This window comes from Dipodomys merriami, unplaced genomic scaffold (assembly GCF_024711535.1).
Source record: "Dipodomys merriami isolate MVZ:Mamm:240054 unplaced genomic scaffold, mDipMer1.0.p SCAF_34, whole genome shotgun sequence".
In the NCBI taxonomy this organism is placed as follows: domain Eukaryota; kingdom Metazoa; phylum Chordata; class Mammalia; order Rodentia; family Heteromyidae; genus Dipodomys; species Dipodomys merriami.
The window spans coordinates 6,418,101-6,440,883 of record NW_027204937.1 but is presented as its reverse complement, the minus strand read 5'-3'; the positions used below and the strand labels follow the sequence as shown (position 1 = coordinate 6,440,883).

Genomic DNA, 22,783 nt, shown 5'->3' with positions numbered 1-22,783 from the left:
AGAAGCCTCATGTGGATGTTGAATCCTGTTTCTGCCCAGGTAGATGGAAAATAACAATACCCAGAAAGATGCTCTGCTTCTAACATCTACCCAGGCTATGAGAAACACCTGGAGTACAAAAACCATCTTCTGGGGCCACATCATACCCATAGCTGTCATGTATCCATCCAGACATGATGTAAAATAAAGGACAACACAGCTTCCATAGCATTAGCAATTTTTTATTTTTCCTTTTTTGTTGCATAGGAAATGCAGTACTCGCTTCCAGTAATTGTATTGTAATGTGAGAAAGTGGTAGCACTAACGGTTGAATACAAGAGTTAAACTAATCCACACCAGCTCAAAAACCCTGTGGAGATTTAGTTGAATAAGAATGGACGCCCACAGTGATTCTCAACCAATTACAAATTTTCACAGAACACAGTCAACTAAAAGGGTAACTATGAGAGTCAATACAAGTATACTAGAGGCACAGGGGGCCCGGCTCATAAAAAAAAAAAAAAAACAAAAAAAAAAAAACAAAAAAAATGGATTTCAGACCAAGATATTAACACGGGGGGTGGTTTCATTTCAAAAATAGATCTCTTTTGCCATCACTGGAAGTATTTAATCCCCTCCCCCACAATTTGAGATGAAAATCAGAGGCTTTTTGAGCGGCATAATTTGTAGATACGGTGGGAAAAGTCCCCAGGGAAGTTGTTGGGGGTCAGGGAGAGCAGTTAGGGTTGAGAGCAGAGAAAGTCCCACAGACTAGGCCTTGAGGAACACAGACTAGGACCTCCAGAAACCTAGTGCATCAACTAGACTAGCCTGGTGGGTACGTCAGGGTCCAGGTTACCCAGTGCCTTTGCAGTGCAGAACTGATGGTCTGAGACCCAACCAGGGAGAGAGAACAGACTGGCAGCTCCCTCACACCTCCCATTCAATGTGGCCAATGGCCTTAGGATTTTCTGGTTGAGATGTGAGAGAGAAATGTAGAAGAGCAAACTTACAGGCTATTACCACGAAAAAAAAATTTAGAAAAAAAGGAACAACACAAATACAGCCAAGAAGAAAAAAAGAAAAGAAAAAATTAGAGTCATTTTGAGAAGTTGAGCAGAAAAATAGCAGGAACAGTGGCCCAGTTTATTGGATGCTACTTGTCTTTGAAACCATGGTAGAGATAAAAAAATTCACATTATGTAATCCGGTGGGTGTTGCCACCAGGAAAGTACTCTGGTTAGATTACAGGTGGCACTTCCACTGTTAACTCTGGTGGTCCAGATTTATTTTGGGAAGTTTGTTTTCTGAGCCAAACAACACAAAAGTCCATATGGGAAACTGAGGATGCCCAAGAGATTCTATTCCAATGTGCTGTCTCCCATCCTCATGCCCGACGCTGGGCATCCCACTTATCTATGCATTGGCTGGGATTTGCTCCCAATACCCCATCTCTCTAATCTGCTTTATTCAAACCCTTTGGAAGAATAAAAGGCAGATGTGCCCTGGTTTAGGGGGAAAAAAAAAAGATGGAATTTATTTCACCTGGGAAGCAAATGATTGCAAATTTAAACCAAATAAAAGTACATTTAAATAACAACAAAAAATCCCGTGTTAATAGCAAACTTTTTTTCTTATGAATCGGGCCCAAAGTTTGTACAGAATTTTGTTTTTGAAGAAGATATTCCAACTGTGCATGAAACTAAATAGCCACGTGATTTCTTCCAAGTTTTTCTTTTCTTTTTCCTTTTACGGTGAGGAGGTCTGGTGTGAAGCCGGATTAAACATGGGTACTGCCTGAACGCAGTCCATTTAGAAAACACTTCAGCCTCAGTAAAGCAGTGTCCCGCCCCTGCAGATGCTCTCAGAGTGGCTTTATAGCAGAGTTCTTGAAGTTGGCGCAGTAATTTTGAGACAAAATTCTCACCAGGTACTGATTTCTGAAATCAAACACCCATGCTTGTCCCCTAGGAAAAAAAAGAAAACAACAACAACAAAAAACCCGAAACAAAAACACAAGTAATACTGAATTTAAGTAAATGTATACCTCCAAAATACTGAAAACAGCTGAAGTCAAGAAAAGACAGAATTTTGCGTTCTCAGTGAAATACCTTTAAACCTAGCTGACAAGAACCAAGTCAGGAAAAAAAAAAGACTAACATAACTTTGAGTAATATTCATACAGTTCACTAAGCATTATGGAATAGCATGCATTAATATTGTACGGTTATTTTACAACACCTATACCAGAGGTCCTGACTGACAGACAGCGAAGGCTACCGGTGTAGAAAAATCTTACTTCAGAAGAGCAATATAATACAGATTTTCACAGGCACTACATTTTAATATATCAGGTATTATGCTGGTTTTCTTATAATTCTTTCTGTCCTAAAGCTGGCATTATAACAATGACCAAAGGCAAGGATCGAAGTAAACGGAAAGTAGATACCAAAGTTGATATAGTAGTTTTCTTCTTCAGATAGATTAGTGCATAGTTCTCATGCAGATAAACACTGCTATGCGTTTACACTGTTGGAAAGCAGAGTGAATTGAGCCCAAGTTGTCACATTTGTTTAAATCATTTTGTCAGCCTGTAATAGCACCATGTAATGGATTTGCATTAAACATTAAATTGATTTCAGAATTGGTGACACAGTATTCACTACGGTTAAGTGCTATGGAATAGCTTCAATGTTACCTGCTATCTATCAAAGCAATTTTCATCCCACTGCTTTTTTTTTTTTTAAATTGGGAAAAATAAAAGGGAAACATACATGACACTAATTGGAGAATGCACAGCCTTGGACATGGAGAAGGCAGAGCGGGTTTAAAGTCACACAAGAAGTACATGCATGGACTTCAAGAAGAAATGGCCTCAGAAGCCGATGGGAATGAAAGCCATGCCCAAGGGGAAGGCAGAGCAGAGCTGAGATCCTTTAGGACAGGTTGGGGGCGGGGCGGGGGGGGGCGAGTAATGAGGCACCACCAAAGTTCTCCTTATATTACCATGCCATTTGCGTCTCACACTTGCCCTGTGGAGGCCTGCTACCAAAATCGAGGAAAAAAAGGAGAAAGAAGCAAACAAAAACCAGAGAGACAGAGACACATACACACATTCAGAGAGAGAGAGAGAGAGAGAGAGAGAGAGAGAGAGAGAGAGAGAGAGAGATTGAAACTACCACCACTGAGGATAGGAAAATGTGCTTCAAAGCACATAAAATGACATTCTTAGAAATCCCCCCCCCCATAAAATCACAAGGGAAATAAATGTTTTCCTTAATCCAAATTTTGTAAATACCTTAGGACAATGACACTACATAACTCAAAGCCTGTGAGAGGTTAAGAATTTGAAAAAGTGGAAGATAAACTTGTTGAGTTGGGTTTTACATATATTCCTATGGGCTGGCTGCATACTGTGACACCATGACTAGAGAGTTTGGGTCTTTTATCCCTTGGCTGTCAGAAAACAAAGAGCATAAGCTTGAAGAAGTGTAGCCTTCTGGGCCTGCCTGGCTCCCACTTGGGTGATGGTGGCTGGAGATGCGTGGCCAGGGAATCAGCTGTCAGTTAATTACTGTCATGCTAGGTAGGGGTGAAGGATTAGAACCATCCCAAGGAAGAACAAGGTGGAGAAAGCAGCAACAGGGAGTGGGCCTGCACCCAGCAAAGCTGAGAACAGCAGTGTGGTGGCTGGGAGAAGAGAAGCCAAAAGGAAAAACATTGAAAAATGCTTAGAGTTAGTGTTTGTGCCTCTGACTTCAGTTCCTAAAGGAAAAAACAAAAACAAAAACAAAAACAAAAAAAACCACAAAACACAAAACAAAAAAAAAACCTCAGTCATTTGAGGGGACTATCTTTGCCAAATCCTGTTAATGCCTTTTGATGAAAGAGAAAAAAAAATTCAGATGTGTCTTGGAATCGAGGGCTAGGCCTTCAGATGCTGATAGCTCTCTGTCTTTCTACACACCCCAGTAGCAAAGTCTTCCTCAAACATCTTTGTTCAACTTTTAATCTTAAAAGGTGGATGGTTGGTGTTTCTTTTCCTGCTTGATCATGACTGAATTACAGTTTCCTGCTGCTTTCTGGGTAATGAAACATGAACAGAAATGTAACTTAGTGTACTGAATACTTAACCCCTGTTTGTGATCACCCTAGACTGCCTCCCTAATGTTTTAAAGCCTTTAAAACATTTTTTCCCTACAAATCTGTTCAGAATTCCCCAATTTTAGCTTCATCAAACTTAATACAACAAAATGCCTTCAAAAATACAGCATACCTGTAACGTCCATTTACAATGGTTCTTCAGTAGACCTATACTTCTCAAGCATAGGAATATGCTATACCATTGAGAGAAAAAAAATAACTGTATTTAAATACTTACAAAAAATAAAAAGGAAACAGGAAAGTTTTAAACTTAAATCCAGTTCCCACAGGGGAGGGGAAATAGAAAGAAAAGCAATTCTATGAATGCTGTCTTGATAATGAACAATCAGAAATTTCACTAGGCTAATTTGACAGAAATGTTTCCTCATTTAAACAACATTACAAAAGTCTTGCATTATAAAATAGGGTAGAATAAATCAGTGTAATCAATAAAACTATACAACAATACAAATTACATATCTTCTGAGTGGGCAGTTGATTCTCTCTCTTTGCAGTCTTGACTACAACATGCTCACTAAAAACAACTAAAACTGCCCCAAACTATTGCTTAGTTTGTTTTGTTTAAAAAAGGGTGCAATTTTTATTGTATATACAACCAATTTACTGGTAATACCTTGGCTTATTGCAAGGTTCTGACAAAATGTTTGTCTAGGCTTTTTTTTCCTTCACTGTGAAGCACTGAAAGCTGCTATTTTTTTTCTGTTTTTTTTTTCTTTCTTTCTTTTTCTTTTTTTTTTTTTTTTAGTGCACATATGTCATAATAAAGTAATGCCCAGCTAAGTGCTATATAAGGAAGGCAAAGTATGCTGGCTGGCTATTGGAAGTGACATTGTACACTGACAATCACACCAAACAACTATTCAACCACTTATCAGACACATATGAAAATCCAAAATGTTTTATTTTATTTTCCTTAAATAGAGATAACCAGTAAACAATTTTCAGAACTTGGAAGTTTAAAAACGTGCATATAAAAATGGGCATTATATACTTTTTATTGAATGTGGATTGACTTGCAGTCTGCTAAGAAAAATGGGGTGTGGGAGCTGAAGAAAAAGGAAGTTGTCTTTTTTATTTTTATTTTTTTTAAGGCTTGCTTGTGAAAGGAACAGTTGTAAAAACAAAATTGCTTGAAGCAGGGTCAGCTTAGTGCTTCACAGTTTGACTGCTTCTCTAAGAGGAGCCCTTCCTGCGTGCATTCAAAAAAAAAAATCACACAAAATAAGTACAAAGACAAACACCTAAAACACACTGCATCAAGTGCAGCATCGACTTTGGTCAAATAAAAAAAAAAAAAAAGAAAAAAATTAACAATCGCTAAGCTTTTCTACATGATATAAGCAGGTATTGCATATTTTCATATATCTGGGGAAAAATAAAGGAAGACTCCAAATAAATTGTAAAATGCAGCAACATCCAAAATACTGATATTCTAAGCATGGACAGATCTCGGAATAGCACTGCCACTGACCTACAGGACAATAAGGACTGGACTACCTGCGGAACAACTAGCTTCCTATTTAGTTCTAGATGTTGAAACTTACAATGGCTGACATAAAAGTCACATTTACCAATTAAAAAAAAAAGAAGAAGAAGAAAAGAAAAAAAAAAGTGTCTCCAAATGTTTGATTTAGGGAAAACCCCTTTTCAAAAGAGGAGCCTGTGCAACAATTCCACAAATAATCGCTATCCAGGGCAAGGCACATTGATATGGAATTTTTGTTTTCGTGCAAATTAAGGAAACAAAACAAAACAAAACAACATTGTTTGGGGGAGGAGTGGGAAGGGAAAGGGGGGAAAGATGAGGAGCAAAGTGTCTTCCCAAGAATTTCAGTTACTTGATTGTAAAGGACAGTAGTAGAGCCCTTCTGAAGGGCTGAAAAAAAAAAAACATAGTTTAAAGGCAAGTGCCTAGAGGAGGGATTACAATATTGTGTCTTAATGCACTCTACTTTATCCTACATTAACTATATAAAAATTAGTTACTAACACTAGAACATGCAGAGACTTCCTCCGATCAGCAAGGCCTGCCAACCAGAACATATATATATATGTATAGTATAGGAAACCTTTGTGAAGTTGCGGGAAGCAAAGGGGTGCTTCGCTGTCCGGTAGAAAAATCACTTGCACTTTTTTTTTTCATTTCTGTTTTTTTTGTGTGTTTTTTTATGCATTTTTTGTTTTTTACATAAGATACAGGACATTTGGGGGGTGCAAACTTTTTTTTTCCCTTACAAGTACCCTTGATCTGAATGGGCACCTGCATTTGTGTCAGTATTGGTTTCATTATTATTAATTATTATTATTATTATTATTAGTTCCCATAGCCCAGTTCAAGGGCACAGAGGTCTTAAAAACTTCTGGACAATCTCTGGTACAATGAAGTGTCTGATAACTGATAAATCCTATGTTGCCAGATACATGTAAAAACTTTCAGAATTGGCATAATTCATTATAGTGACTTCTAGCTTATAAAATTAACAGATACCATGATTTCATTTTAGTTATGTGCTTTGATAACAGAAAATAATTAATTAGCATTTAATGTAGTTAACATATTGTGGTAAAAGCACCATTAGATTTGTTTTTTTTGTTTTTTTTGTTTTTTTAAATTTTCCTTCGTTTTTTTTTTTTAAAGGGATACAAGTTTAACAATAAAAAACATAAAAAGCAAAAATAGCTCCCCTTTTTCTTGCAAGGCTGTTTTTTTTTACCCCAATAATTTAGAGTCCTGGGGTGGAAGGACTTGAAAAACAAAAATAGAATTTTCAACAATCTCTATCTTACAAAGATATTTAGCTATCCAATGAAATTGCACTTCACTCAATTCAAAATTCGATTGTTTTGATTGATTCCTGTCAGTTTCTGTCAAAACAGACCATCTTCCCCATTTCCATGTGATTTTTTGTGTGTCATTGTTGAAATTGTTGAAAAAAATGCTTTTTTTTTTTTTTAATGTTAAGTGCAGCATTTCCAAACTTAAAAACAAAACTGAATCGTCGTAGTAGTTTGCCATTTTCGGAATTGTTCTGCAATGTGAGTGGATTCATTGTCCTTGTGGGCCACGTTAACACTTTAACTGCGGACTTGCTGAACCAAACCAAAGTAAAAGAAAATCAGAAAGGAACGTTAACTGCGTTTTCTTTTTCCAATATGTTACAGAAAAACATTGCCCTTTGACTGTCCCGTAAGTTAGATATTGCAGATCTCAGCTACTACAAAAGATTTAGTTCTCCAAGAACCTCCTGAAGGAACTCAAGGAGGATCACACCTGTGTGGGTAAATTCATGAAATACTGTGAAACGGCCAGACTCCGCAGCAAGGGGAAGTGTGTCAGTGAGCAAGCGCAGACCTTGCCAGCCACATAACCCTACTGCTCATACCACCACCGAAACACTTCAAATGCTACAGAGCCTTCAACCATTTCCAGCACCATATGAGAAATGACCACAGTCCCTAAAGTATTAAAAAAAAAATCCCAAAAGATTATGGCCTTTGCTGTTGGACCATAATGCTTTGCTTGTTTCCATGTACAAGTTGATTCAAATCGGCTTTTTTGTTTTGTTTTGTTTTTGTTCTCCCCTTCCACTGACAGTGAAGTTGTAACCGCGCTGGGTTGAGGTTGCGTCCATGTTACAGAGTTGAGAAGGGGTCAGGTGGTCTGTCTGGTGGATGGTGGGATGCTGCAACTTTTATCCCAGGTACCAGGACTGGAAGACAAAAGGAAAAGTATAATTAGAGAAAGGTTAGGATTGAGGGATGGAGCTCAGTAGCAGAATACTTGCCTAGTGAGGGCAAGGCCCTGGAGTCAACCCTCAGAACTGCAAAAAACAAACCAATTCATTCAATGGCATATTTTGTACGTTGCCCTTCCAACCATGGAATCAGGATCTACTATTGGGAAAAGAAAAGGAGTGATGTATAACAGAAAATGTTGATACAGTGACACAATACTCCTCCAAAATTAAAATTCAACGTCTGTGTTGGGGATTGCCAGTATTGAGTGTATCTTACAAAATGAGGCTTTTCCAGCCCCTTGAAATTCAAATCAAGTTTTGTAGTCCGGGAGGGAGCACTTCCAGGAGGCAAGAGACTTGAGAGTCTTGTTTATCATTCAATCCTTAGTGTCTAGCCCAGTGCCCGGAATAAAGGATGAATGCAAGGAAGGCTGGAATGAATGGAGGATGAGCGAAGGGAGAGGCTTATGTGGTGATGAGTGGTGACGTTCAGGTGATTCTTACAGTATCTCCTTTTAGATGAGGGGTGGGTGCAGAACACATAAACTACAACATTCTCTAACAGACACAGGTAACCAATAACAATATTGTAAGAAGTGAGGTGAGGTGGAAAAACAGCTGTTTATCAGGTATCCTGGATGATTTGGGGCAAGTGACAGATTTTCTTATACTCTTCTCTATAGTTGTGGAGGTAGATTTTAGGATGTAAATCTAAATATAAGTTGCTCTGAAACTAATCATTTTAGAAACGACATCAGAATCAGATGGTATCAATCTTCACCATGAGGTCCAAGGGGAAGAACTTATCACTGTATACCCTTCATTCTTGCTTTTGTCCATTCAACATGTACTTGGGAGTTCTGTGGTTCCCTTACCTCTTCCTTTCAGAGACATTCTTTCACAGAATTTGGTGATACATCACTTTATCCACTGGTATTTCCTTGTCAGAAAATTTAGCTAAAGAAAATGACCAATAATTATACTCTAAAAAATGTTTTTAAAAAACATGGTTTTGCTAACTTACCTCTATTGTATTTATTTGTTTGTTTGTTATTTACTGGTACTAGGGTTTGAACTCAGCACCGTATGCTTGTTTAGTTTGTTTGCTTAGCTGGCATTCTATTGCTTGTGCACACTTCCAGCCCAGCTTCTTGTTGGTTATTTTAGATCTGGAGTCTTGAAGACTTTTCTGCCTGTACTGGCCTGGAAATGTGATCCTTCAGATTTTAGCTTCCTGAATGGCTAGGACTACAGGTGTGAGTCACTGGTGCCTGGTAACTTTCCTCCTTTGATACCTTGAAAAACTCACTATGTTTATTTGGAGTCACAGGAAAAAAAAATCACCATCTCCTAGCAAAAGTGAATACTTTGATGCTTGCTGAGCTGGCCGTGTCAGAAGGATTATATTTGGGCTCATCCTTGCCCCAGAGATTCAATTAGGTAAAGTGTGGACTTATTTGATCCCAGAAATAAATAATAGCTCCATGGAGATTGGTGTAAGATTTCTTGGTCACATAAGCTACCTTTGATTTCCAAAGTAGTTTAAATGAAAAACCTAAGCCTAAACTGAAAAGAAAAAAACAAACAAACAAAAAACACCTATCATCCTGTATACTTTTAGATGCTATTCTTTAACCACATGCTCTGGGGAAACACAATAAACTTCTTATGTCCTGAAAGGGAATCATCCTGGCAGGGACACACGGCCTAAATCTAAGTGGACAAATGAAAGATGAGGGAGAAAGGAAAAAGAGAGAGGCAGGTCCCAAAGTATGCATGTATTTTCAGTTGGTTTGTCTCCTAATAGCTTATGCTGATCCTTATTAGAGATACTTTCTCTCTTGAACACTAGTCTCTAGACTTTCAGTAGGGCAAATAAGGCTTCCTATTTGTTTGCACACTTTCTAAGGCAGTTGTGAAATTCCCGGCTTCTTCAATGTGACAATCCGTAGTTCTTAAGGCAAAGGGCTGAGGTCCAGTGCTAGTCAGCAGGGGGCGCAGTTTTCTATCCCACCATTTCTGGATGAGACCTCAGGGCACTACAAAAATCTGCAGTGCCTCTGCACTTCTCTTAAAAAGCAAAGCAGGAGGGAAAAAAAGTTTCTTCACACATCTTACTATTCAGTATGTGCCTTGCCGACAAGGTTACCCAGAGCAGCTCTGTAATCCTTCACTGAAATAGGCTTTATTGATTGCTCTGGTCTATTGTTCTCTTTTCAAGTCCCCCAAGTTCAAGTTCATCCTGGTGTTACATCATGTCTGGTTGCTAAGAGCAACCAGACAGACCCAGACGTGACTATCATTAGCAAGAAACCCTCCACTCTCCTCCCACCAACCTTCCAGTGGTTCTGACGTAGCAGGCCCACTGCAAACACATTGAAGTATTTATTCTGCCTAATTTATGACCTACCCAGCAAGCAAGACCCCCCACTCCAGAAACCAACACTGTTGTATATTTAATTAATCTATCTTTCTTTGGCACTTGGGAAAGTTAGACAAAGGACTAATTATTGTGTTTCCCTCTCCACACTCTTCTTTTTTTTTTTTTTTTGCAGGGTGTGTATGTGTATGTGTGTGTGTGTGTGTCTGTGTGTGTGTGTGTGTGTGTGTGTGTGTGTGTGTGTGTGTGTGTGACTATTTGCATGGGAAAAAAACTACAAGGCCCAGCCTCAGCCCCACAACCCCCCCTTTTTTTTTTTTTTTTGCCCTATTGACATTTCATGAAATACTTTAGCTGCTTAAGGGAATTAGAAAAAAAAATGTGATTCGAATGTTACTCCTCCTGAGTTGGTATTCAGTAACACAAATCAAGTCATGACATGTTTAAATTTAAATGCTAACCACACACTCTCAGAGTTACTTTAAAGGTTAGTTTTTAATCAATAGAAGTTGCTGACTCTGAGTTTTCGAGCTGCACACTGCAACTCTTGGGCTTTTGTCTAACGTTAAAGCTTGCGAACTTTTTTTTTTTCCTTGAGATGATTTTAGCAATGATTTGCCGACACAGAAGGCTTTTGTGCTCTGACCAGCAACACATTAATAGAGAAGCCAAGCTGCCCTGTGGTGGGGTGCCAATATGACTCCTAAGGCAGGGGTTGGGGGTCTTTAATAACCCGTGAAAAAACCTTAATTAACCCTTTCAGGCCCAAACCAAAACCTATTCTTCCACTTTTTCACTCCTATAATTTGACCATTAGTACTTATTTCAACATCACACTAATCTCAATGACAATTAACCCAGCTACTTGACCAAGGGTTTTCAGAATGGGAAGTCAGTTAGGGGAACCACACAGGAATTGTCCTCCCCCACTTCTTTTGAATGTGGTCTCTGACTAAATCATCCATGGAGATAGCCGAAACAGTTGTAATAAAAATAAATTCATCCACTCAGCCACATTTTCTAATGATCAGGTTAGAGTTGAAGCTGTTCAAACGCTGCTGTGATGAGTTTGGCAGCTGTGTAGGGAAGCCACTGGAATTCTGTGGAAGTCTGTGGACTGCTAATGACCTCCAGTGGATGCAGTAATGTTTGGGAAAGAAAAGAAACAATCTTTATTTTTTTTTCTTCATGTGATACTTTCTTTTGATTCCTATTATGCAAGCTATGCAAGTTTCAAAACACTCATTGAAGAGTGATTCTGCATATCTCTTCGTTGGGCTACACTTACAGGAAAAATATAAAAAGAGACCTGAGATTGTTAAGTTGCTGGGACTGAATAGCAAATCATTGGGAAAATGTTGACACATTAAACAAAAATCATTTATGGAGAGTAAAAAAAAATCATCTGGGGACGTTTCCTGACATAAGCTTAGGTTTCATATGGTTCTGCCTACATCCTTTATAGCCCCTTAATCTACCGTGCTATATCCAGAAGGATTACAAAGGAATCTCTGTCTGCTATCTGCAGTGAGAGGCAAAGCTACAATACAGTATCTGAGGATGTTATCTCGATACATTTACATTAAGGAAGTAAACACAGAGCTTTGATCTTCTTTTCTTTCTTTTTTCCTGCAGGAACACCCAGCTACAGTTGATTAGGAGGCCCATAAATCCACATTTCCACCAAAGACTCCAGTGGGGTAAAATTAGTCAGTTACATTCACCCTGGTGTCTACAGTTTTGGATGTGCAGGGGATATGAGTGTGTGTATTTGGGAGGGGGAGAAGGATTGTCCTCTTGCAGTGTTCAAGGTGAAACATCAAAAGAAATCTGCAGCCCAGGACAAGAGCTCAGCTTTCCTCCTAGCCAGTCAGATGAAGAAGTAATCTCATCAGGTTGGAAAGTGCTGACTAAGGATTTAATAAAGTGCCTGCAGATGTGGAGTCTCTAAGGTATTCAACTCATGTAATGCAAAACAGCTCCACGCTGAATGTGCTTATAAAATTTCATTTAACCATTGCAGTGCGCCTTTTTATTTTTATTTTTTTTTCTCCTTCACAGTTCTCTAAGGAGTTTTATCACACTTACCGCCCCTTAATTTACAGCTCCATGAAAGTTGGAATCCTATTCTGCTGGGATTCTGGAATACTCACAGTAGTCAGGTTTTATGAACCATAAACAATATCTATCCAACTGCATCCTAAACAGGAAGTTTGAGATGGCTGGCTACTGCTCCAATCTGTTTCATTTCTTATCTATCATGGAGAGCAATTAGAAAATGGAGGCCATTTTCCAAAATTTGGTCACAAGACTACTGGAGACATGGCAGATGAAGCCAAGGGCTCCATTCCTTAAGTGAATACCAAACAAGCTAATGTGTACAAGAACTTCAAAAACCTCTTTCAGTCTCTTTCTTTCCACCAAGAGGGCAGGCCACAGATTTTTAAAAACAAAAAGAAACATGTCTGTCTATTTATCTTAAAAAAAAAAATGGAGGAGGAGAGGGTTTCGGAGGAGAGTGCTGACCAGACTGTGATGAGGGCAGATTCTGTTTTTCAAATTAAAAAGTTAAACAAAAGGCCTCACGGGCAAAGTTTAACACTGCGGAAGGAGGTTGTTAATGTGGAATCCAGAACTGGGTGTGACACTTGCTTTCTTCTCCTGGCAAGGTGGGTTATTTAAGGACATTTACACACAGAAAACGGAAACAAAAATACAGGGAGCTCCTTCACCCCCAACAGGCCTGACTCTCCACCAGCCCCATAAAGGACACTGCCAGCCGTGTGAGTTAATGATCAGGATCACCCGTTTGCCTTTGCTCTTGTAGAGTTGTTGCTACCTCTGCTGGGTCACACTAATCCAGTTAGTCATTTTTGGCTTCCTGCTCTTGTTTGGATGAAGTAAGCCCACTGTTTAGTGCAACTGAGTTGTCCTTAGTAAACAGGCCCAAAGCCCAGTAACCCCTTCCCCGCTGCCATATAGTAGAAGTGGACATGAGGACACTCTCAGTATCAATCATATGAAACCATTTAATTATTCATTCAACAAGTAGCGCTGTCCTACTATGTGCTGGGTGTTATGTACACAGGCTGCCGGGGGAAATAAGTAAAATAAATACAGTTCCTGTCCTGAAGGACTTTATTGTCTAGCAGGAAGAATGGGTGGTATTTTAGACTTCTGTACCCTTCCTGATACTAGACGCCTTGCTTTTCTCTACAGATGATCTGTGTGTGTGTGTGTGTGTGTGTGTGTGTGTGTGTGTGTGTGTAGGTGTGCTGGTACTGGGGCTGAACTTGAACTCGGGGCCTCATACTCTCTTAGCTCTTTTGTGTGTGTGGCTGGCATTCTACCATTTGAGCCATACCTCTACTTCCTGCTTTATGCTGGTTAATTGGAAGATAAGAGTGTCTAGGATCTGTCTGCCTGGACTGGCTTCAAACTGAGATCCTCAGATCTCAGCCTCGTGAGTGGCTTGAATTATATAGGCTTGACTACCTTCTCCCCTCATGCCTGGCTCAATAGTGAGGATCTTTATAAACTTATGTGAACTGATGAGGCTTAGGGTCTAGTTTCCAAGGACCCACACCAAGTCCCATGACTATCTGTGAGAGTTTAACCCCATGGGCCCTCTCCTGGGTTCAGAGGATGGTTGTGAGCACCATTCTGCCACAGAATACAGAGTATGAGAAGAAGACTGATTTACATGCCTTTCTTCTGAAAAGGGTGACATGCTATAGACAAGTGTTAGTTATTGGCATTGCCAGCCTAGGGCTTTGATCTCTGGTAGCCAGTTTCCTTGTCTGATTTTATTTTGTTAATTAAAGAAAGGCTGTTTCCAATAACTCTAGAGCAAGACTTGTTTAGTGTACAGGAAACTATTAAAGCATTAATGGGCTATGAGTGACCCCGCTTACCTTTGTGGCCTTATCTTTTCACCACGTGCACTCAACTCAACACTCATGCTATGTCAAACTCCTTCCAGATTCCCCTAAAGCTAAATGCTTCCTCCCTGCTGGGCCTTGGGATAGGCTGTACCTTGCTTGGCTAACACCCGCTAGTCCCTGCATTCTAAGATGAGATGATCACTTTTTCCTGAAGGATCTTTCTCAGGGTCTTTATGGTTCACCTGTTGTAGTGGCTGAACTCTAATGACCTGTCTTCTCCCTATATGTTCTCAGGAGGGGTATCCACAGTGCCCTGTCAGGTGGCAACCGAAGTGCTGAGCAAATTCTGCTATGTAAAGAAGGGACAAGCAAGCAGCATCCTGGTTTCCGATATCTGGCATCACCGCAACAAGGGTAAAACAAGGTATCTAGGTGGATGACATTAGCACAGTGGCATCAACTCCATGCTGATACCACATGCCCAGACCTCCCCGAATGCCAGGCAGCCTCCCTAGAGAGGCACAAAAGTCTCTACGAGCTGCCCCAGGCAGTTCTGATTGGAGAGCTGTTGCAACCTGGCCAACTGTGGCCAACTGCGTCAGGAGCATGTGCAATAGTTTTGTAACATGGCCTGCTGCCTACTTACTACAAGCACAGAGCTGTTGTCCAAACCACTGCTCCCTGGAGACCGCCCTGTGTTGCTTCCAGCCAAGACCTCCGTTTTGGTTCAAACCTCAAGACAGGAAAACACTAATCTTTTTACCCAATAAGCCATCCAGTACCTCCCGAACCCCTGAATGCATACACAATCCAATTATGTGAACTATGTTCCTAAGTCAGAGTCTCTTACAAAACACAGTTTGCCTTGGTGTCTCTCTTACCACCGAGTAAATTGTCTATCTAGATTAAAATTTATGCTCTGGTCCACTTGCATCCACTCGGAAGACTAACTGAAGGCTATATTCATCGTGTAGAAAGCTAGGTGCTATCTGGAGTCCCAGTTCGAGTAATCTGTGTAGCAGCCTCAGTGTGTCTTGGTAGGTAGTACCTCTGAGTCTAGGTTTGCAATGCCATGAAATGGAAAGAAGCATCTGGATCCATTTCTGAGAGAATTAAATGAGATAATATCTGGCTAGAGGCAAGTACAGAAATGCAGTAAGTAGATGGGTTCTCTAAGGGTATCTAAGGCTTTGAGGTCCACGGGTACCCAGGAGGGCTGTTTTCCTAGGAAACTAGTCATTCAACAAGGCACTTTTTCTTATTTCATGATAACATTTCTCAGTTAAAAGTAGCAGCTGTGCCTGTTCCCTTTTTCCCTAGTTGCAAGAGAAAGTTCTTGAAAAAAATAAAAATCTGCCTTTAATTGCAGTATTGAAATCAGGGTGGCGAAACCAACAACACAAAAGGAATGGGCTCAAGTTCATGAAAGGCATTTGGGGCCTTGTCTTGCTGAACTGCTCTCCTTGGAGGCTGGGGGTGGAGGTGGGGGGGTGGGAGGTGAGGGACACAGGCAGGGAAAGAGGGAGGGAGGCTGAGACAGAGGGAGGGAGTAGTCAGGCAACCAAGTGGGACAGAAACAATCCTATTTTGGTTTTTGTTAGGGAATGGCATACTACATAGATCAGAGACTTCTTATAAAATACAAACCCCCCACTGTACACAAAGCACAGGAAAATGGGAGGAAAAAAGGGAAAAACTAAAAGCAGCTTAGGGTGTGTTAACGCTGCTATTCTGTCAGCTTAAAGAGTATTTTATGCTTGATCAACAGCTCTTTTTTATTGTGCTTTTCTTTCATTCATTCAAGACATCAAAGCCGGGCCCCACCAGCGTACCTGCTCTTCTGGAGCCGGTTAGGAGAAGCGTCTAATGAAGCTCGACTCTGGGAGCCGGAGACCCCGTGGACACGGCAGTTCAAAGGGAATATTTCAACAATGATTACATTTTGTAAATCTTTTTATGAAAGAGACAGCTTATTTCCTGCTTTTTCATGAAAAAAAAAAAAAAAAAAGGGAGATTCTATCCATTAAAGTGAACCCGCGCCACGGAAGCGCGGGTCTGAGGTGCAACGGGTAGATTAAGGGGGGACACGGACCCAATGAAACCGTCCAGAGCGCCCATCCATTACATGGGGATGGACAGCACTGGCCGGATGTGAGGGGTGGGGTCCAGACAATGCACTGGACAGCTTGGCGCGGAAAATGCAGAGGCCCTGGGCCTGAGGGCTTTTATATTTTTCAAACTCTGTCCTTGTGTATATGACTGCTTCTCTTTATCTATTTTGACTTTACCAAAATAAAGGCATATATCAAGAGGCATTGTGACCACACCTCCTAGCACGCGCGCGCGCGCGCGCACACACACACACACACACACAGAGTTGAGTTACAGATTCATTAAACGTTGTATTTTAATGTCCCAAGATGGGAAAAACTCTTTTCCGTATGGGAAGTTAGCCATAAAAAGTTGGCTCTACTCTCAAGACACAAAGTGGGCTTTATTAGTGGTTAATGTCTGCCTCAAAGGCAAAAATAAAGCAGCAGCCTCGGTCTTTGTACGTTTTGATTTTCACATTAAAATAATCTTTTCCCTAGCTTTTCTTTTCTTTCTTTCTCTCTTTCTTTCTTTTTTTTGGGGGGGGCAGGGGGATTGTTGTGGAGAGGGGGGCAGGAAGGGAATATGGTTTCCTGGGGAGCTAGGAAATGAAAAAAAAAGTATGTTTTCTACACATCAGATTCCAATTTTAATTAAAAGCCTGTTGTCTAACAAGTGCAGAAAGTCACACTTGGGGTTGGCCCAGGGAAATAAACCTTTCTGCTTAGAGAAAGAGGCGTGGGAGTGGAGTTGGTGCTCAACAGAGCGAGGCTCTATTCTCATACCCTTCCTTTTGCTTCCTTACTCTTGGTCTTTCCAGACACACTCAAATTTAGAGCAGATCCATCCTGGAGATTTTACTGCTTGGATTGTTCAGTAAGGGAAAACTAACTTATTTCAGAAGTTCTCCCAAAGAAATCCTGTAATAGAATGTCAGAAGATCAGGGCCTTTGCCAGGTAACGAACATCCCACTTCTAACCCGTCTGGAACTCGAGGCCCTTCACCACTGGGATACATCTGCCCACTGTGCCCCTACCCCCATCCCAGCAGGTGCCTCATACTACGTCCCTACACAGACAGATCTTTGCTCCTTACCTCTTTCTTTCACCCTCCTCTGTGCACTATCCCTGACCTTCTCCTTCCCTTTCTCACTCCATTTTCTACCTTCTCCTACTGCAAGCCTGTTCCACCCTCCCTCCCTCACTCCTCGCTAGGAATTAGGGCAGGCCCCTAGCCCCCTCATCCCCACCCCAAACCAAGACAGAGTCCCACCACATTCAGCAAGGAGGAAAGTGAAGGAGGTGCTGAACTGCCAGCCACAACCACCTTGCCAGGCGGCTGGAACAGAGACTTTCACAGTGAGCCAAAGAAGTGAGGCATAGACAAAGAGTTTAAACAGAATGTGGAGGGAGCTATAACATCATAGTTTTGCATCCACGAAGACAGAGAATGGGAGTGCAGTGAGGTGAGACTGAACACTGGGCTGGGGCTCCAACTAAGCCCCAACTCTGACACTTAACTGGCTGTGGGACCCAGGCACCTTACCAGACCACTCTGATGATACCACAAAGATCCCTTTCCTCTACCTTTCTTCTCCTTTCAGCAATACCTGTCTGTAGATTTGGCCACTGCAGGAGTCCTCTTTTCCTTGTTCATACTACAGAGATGACACTGGCAGGGGTGAGCCTGTTCATGTCCCTCACTGAGGGTAGAGTAAGCTCGGCCATGGACAAGTCGGAGACTTAAAACCTGTTCCATGGGATGTCAGGGGTCCCACTTAACTCTTCGGCACACCAGGCCTCAGCATGCCAGCTATTACAAGGTTCGTACAAAACTGGAAAAGTAAAAAGTGTCTATGAAGTATTGGTCTAACATGTAAGTAGCCTCATTAGGAAGGTGCTGAATGTGGTGGCTGGGGTCGGGGGTTTTAACTTAGCAAATGATCATCTAAAAAAAAAATGGACCAGTTTCCCTTAGCACATCCCTCCAGACCCAAACTAGGGGTCAGAGAACAATGCTTTCTTCTTCCTCCTGAGAATGTGGTAGGATTTACGGTTTTACAGTAACAAAACTTGACTTTGTGAAGACGTGGCTTGCAAAACAAACCCACGTGGATAATCTGCACTTTCAAATGAATATATATATATATATATATGTATATATATATTTAATCTACACACACATATTTGTACATATGTATTGAATGCTGAAACAGCAAATTCTTTTTATGACAAGAGTTATTTCCTTCTCAATTCATAGGTGGAATTTACAACTAAGCAATATTCATTATGACAAACAATTAGATTCTTCCTAAGTATTTCCAGAGGTGGTGAGCTGGCAGCTTCTCCGTGGAGATGGGTTAGGTATGAGGTAAAACTCTTATGGGCCAGCCCTGATGCTGTACTTGAAGGCCCTTCTCAGTGATTTGGCCAATAGGTAACATGTGATTGTCAGGGTGACTTGGCTTTTGTCTCAGGGATGTGCTTCTTGAAGAGAGGTAATTTATTTTTTTACCTTTTTAGTAATGACTTTTGAGATGGAAGAGATCTCACAAGCAAAGATTATTGAAGATGTTTTATAAAAATCAGGCATGCAAGCAAAATCGCTCTCACTTGAGGTTTTGGTAAATTCCACTTTGTTGTGCTCTACTAGAAATAGAGATTTAGAAGCTAGCTCAGAACATACGCATGGAGTGCTGGCTTAGAACAGTGGCGCACCTCTGCGATTACTTTATTATTGCTTAATAAGACCAATCATAGATTGCATGATGTTGTATGTTTATTAGCTCTGTAAAGATCCTTTGCCCTTGTTAAATTACCATATGGATAGGAGAGCTTATTGTTTACTTTGCAAAAATGGAGGCAGGTTTGAATGCTCTCTACGTAGTTTCGTTCTGATTTGGAAATCACAGACAGCTTGCAGACCAACTAACTCGTACTATTCTAGAAGATGGTAAAAAAAACATGCTTTAAGATTTTTCTTCCTGTTAAAGAAGTGAATTGCCTGAGCTAAAATATGACTTCCTGTTGGACCGTATCAACCTTTCTGTATTGTTCTCCAGAAACCCGTTTACAAGTTCAAGTTCAGGTTTAAATGAAATAAAACACTCCTCAGGAGTTTATAACTGAGCCTCATTTACATGTGCTCTCTCTGAACTCTGCCGGCCTACTATGCTAGTTTCCAAGGCTTGGTGAAGGAATGTTTTACAGTCAGAATCTTGACTGTTTTCACAGGCAATTCAGACCACTCAGAGACTCAAGCAGTAACACAGCTTTAAGTGGTGATAAATGTTTCTACAGAACTACCTTAGAGGAGGAGCAGAGAAAGAAAGGCAAGGGCAAACAGGACTAGATCTTCCTAATGTTCTCTATGAGACATTTACATTAACATAGCCAACAGGTGAGTCACAGACCCTACATGCATTTTCTACAATTCCATAGCCATGTGTTCAAGTTCCTCTGTCAACATTTCCAGGATTTCATGGAAGTGGTCAGCACACATGTATTCTACTTTTTTTCTGCCTTGTAAATGAGTGATAAAATGTTATGAATAAAAATGTTCCCAGAACAAAAGGGATCCCAAACTGTTTACAAACAAATAAACAAACAAAAGCCCTAACAGGCTAGCTGGTGTCACCTTGGCTATTTCAAGAAACTGAGATCTGAGGATCGTGGTTCAAAGCCAGACTGGGCAGGAAAGTCCTCTTATCTCTAATTAACCACCAAAAAAACTAGAAGTGGAACTGTGGCTCAAGGACTAGAGCACTAGCCTTGAGTAAAAAAGCTATGACAGTGCTCAGGACCTGAGTTCAATCTCCAGTACCAGCATAAAACAAAAACAAATAACAACAACAACAAAAAAAACCCTAACAGGCTTTTGAGGTCAAAAGGTCTCAGGATTGTTCAGCTAGTAAGTATGCACAGAAGCAGAAGAAATGGTTTGGTTTAGAGCCAGGAAAAAACTAAGTTGTGATTCTAAGAAGCTCCTAGAGAAGCTAGCTGGAGAGAGCTAACTTCCTGGCTGCTTCCCTGGATGCAAACTTATTGCTAAGCAAGGGTCTAGGAGTTCAGAGAAAGCAGCCATGTCTTTACAAATGGCAGTAGAGAGGTAGCAAGAAAAGGGCCGGAGACTCTGCTTTACAACTTCCCCCTGTTTATCGAGAAATAGAGAAGCACAGCAATGGTCTGGCAGTGGTGCTAACAGTAAATGTTCCCTCAGGGAAGTGCCAGAGAGGTATATCTTTATACTGGAGCAAATCTGCCCTGAGTGAGATCATGCATACCCAGCCAAGCTATAGCTTGTAGATCCCCAGGTTTAATAGCATCGCACCTTCCCCACAGTGATCAGAATCAGATAAGTGGCTCAAGGATCAGCACTGCTGCAGGGTTCAAAGAAGAGACTACCCAGCCAAGGACAGGTGAGCATGGAGGCCATGGTGAATCTGGATTTCAGCTGCACCATTGGAAAAGGGATTAAGACCACCTTCTTAGCACAGTGGTTGTATGGATGAAATGAAACACTATACGAAAGTGTTTTGTCTTCTGACTGGACTATAATCACAGTTTTAGAAGGCCAAAGCATCAGCTTTTTTTTTTGGAGTGAAGAGGGGGAGGAGAGTCCCCTCAGTCTCGAGGATGAGAGAAATCTCATCTTTATATGCTAGCTCATGGTCTTTTCTTGGATTAACACAATAATAGCCAAAGTACACTGGCTCTATACTGGGATTTTATCTTTATTCTCAGTGGCCTGAATTCAGCCTAGTTCAAATGCTGAAAAACATCCAGGTTTTTCTAAAAACAAATTAGATGCAAATTCTATATGTAAATCAAACTCTGCATGAAGTGTAGAAGTTTCTTCTACATGGTAAGGACATAGACAATGGTAGAATCCACTTAGATGATGTAGTACAGAAGTGGGTGGTGAAACCCATTTCTTTTTGGGTAGCACTTCACATATGGTGATTGGGTGAAACTGGCGCTGACTGACCAATCTGCAAAAAGATCATCCTTTGCACATGAAAATCTCTCACTGGTCAACCTCAAATTGCTGAGAATTATGTGTTTTTTCTTTTGGCTGTTTGTTGTTGCTTGTTTCTCTTCTTTCTGTGTCATAAATACTGTTATAATTTTGGTTCATTCTCCAGGACCCCTTTGGACTTCTGCCATTAAGTGTTGCTATAGGAAGTCTAACACAACTGCTAATTCTATTTGTTTTTAATGCAACTCTGGCAAAATGATGATAAGAGCTTTCTGAAACTCAAAATAACTTGCAGAGTTTTCTGAGGATTTAATTTATCTACATGGATCCTAATTAAATCAAAATAATTTCATAGTTGACAGTTCAAAATGTCTTAGTTTTTTTAATATGTGAATGGAGAGAGTGAAACCTAATGTTATTTAATTTATGCTGACTCCTTTGTAAAGCAGTCATCTTATCCTATTATTTATTTATTTACTTATTTATTTTCTAGTACCAGGGCCTGTGCTTGCTAGGCAGATGCTCTAACGCTTGAGCCATGTGTTTAGTCTGGGAGACTTTTCTGGCAGGGCTGTCCTTGAACCATTTTGCTCTGGATCTCAATCTCTTGAGTAGTTAGGATTACTGATGTGAGTTACCAGCTCCTGGTTCTGTCATTTTATTATGTAAAGGAGGACACCAAATCTGCAAACATACATTCTGGATGGAGCTTTTATAGAAGGAGAGGGAGAGAGCAAGCTATTTCTTGGAAGCAAATAGGCACTTGGCGGAGTATCCGCTTTCTCAGTACCTTAGCACTAGTTATTCAAGGACTGGATTCTCATCTTACCATGGGGCTTGAGACTGTGCCTGCTTTCCACTTAAAGCAAGCAGCCAGGAAAGGGTGGAGGGGACAATACAGATCTGACAGGCATGACCCCAGTACTGAGGAGCATTAGTGAATTCCATAAGGACTTTTATCCAGCAGCTCTTGGTTTACAAAGGTCAGTGTGATGCAGAGCTCAGGGGATGAGCTGAGCAAAGGGCCTTCCTGGAAGATACTGGACTGGGGGAAAGGAAAACCTATGATTTTATTTGGAGAATAGTATGAAGACAATTTGGGACATCTTTCCCCTTTGATGGGAGAAAACATTAGGAGTCCAGCTAAGAGATATAGTATGACTCTGGTGATAATGGGACAAAGGACAAAAGAATGGTATATTCAGCAACATCCATATACCAGGGATTATGACTGCCAGATCCTAAAATCATTGCAAGAAGTCAAATTAGGGCTCTCACTGCTCTGTGATCATGATACTTCATAATATTTGTCTAGAAAAGGCATACAAAAGCCTATGAGGTTCAATGACTCCTAATGATCAATCTTAGTTTTATCCTAATTAAATAAGTTCAATGTAATGAATGAGAGCACAGAAATTAGTCAAAATTACAAATGTAAATGTTGATCTTTAAATCAAAGGTCCTCCTTACTCTCTGCCTTACATGGAAGCACTTGAAAGTGTTTGCCTGAGAGGGTGGATGGGAATTTTTAACCTTCATTTGCACTGTGAAGGACAGAAGCCAGAAAACA

General features: G+C 40.6%; 1 protein-coding gene across 5 annotated transcripts in view; it reads right to left on the bottom strand.

Annotated features, from left to right (window-relative positions):
- Positions 1-205: 205 nt before the first annotated feature.
- Nfia (nuclear factor I A) overlaps positions 206-22,783 on the bottom strand; it is a 379,923-nt gene continuing 357,345 nt past the window's right edge. For all 5 annotated transcript variants that reach the window (XM_069987173.1, XM_069987172.1, XM_069987171.1 and 2 more), the window contains one exon: positions 206-7,853. In XM_069987173.1, the coding sequence (XP_069843274.1) occupies positions 7,777-7,853 (77 nt within the window). In that variant the 3' untranslated portion in view covers positions 206-7,776. The remainder of the gene's footprint in view (positions 7,854-22,783) is intronic.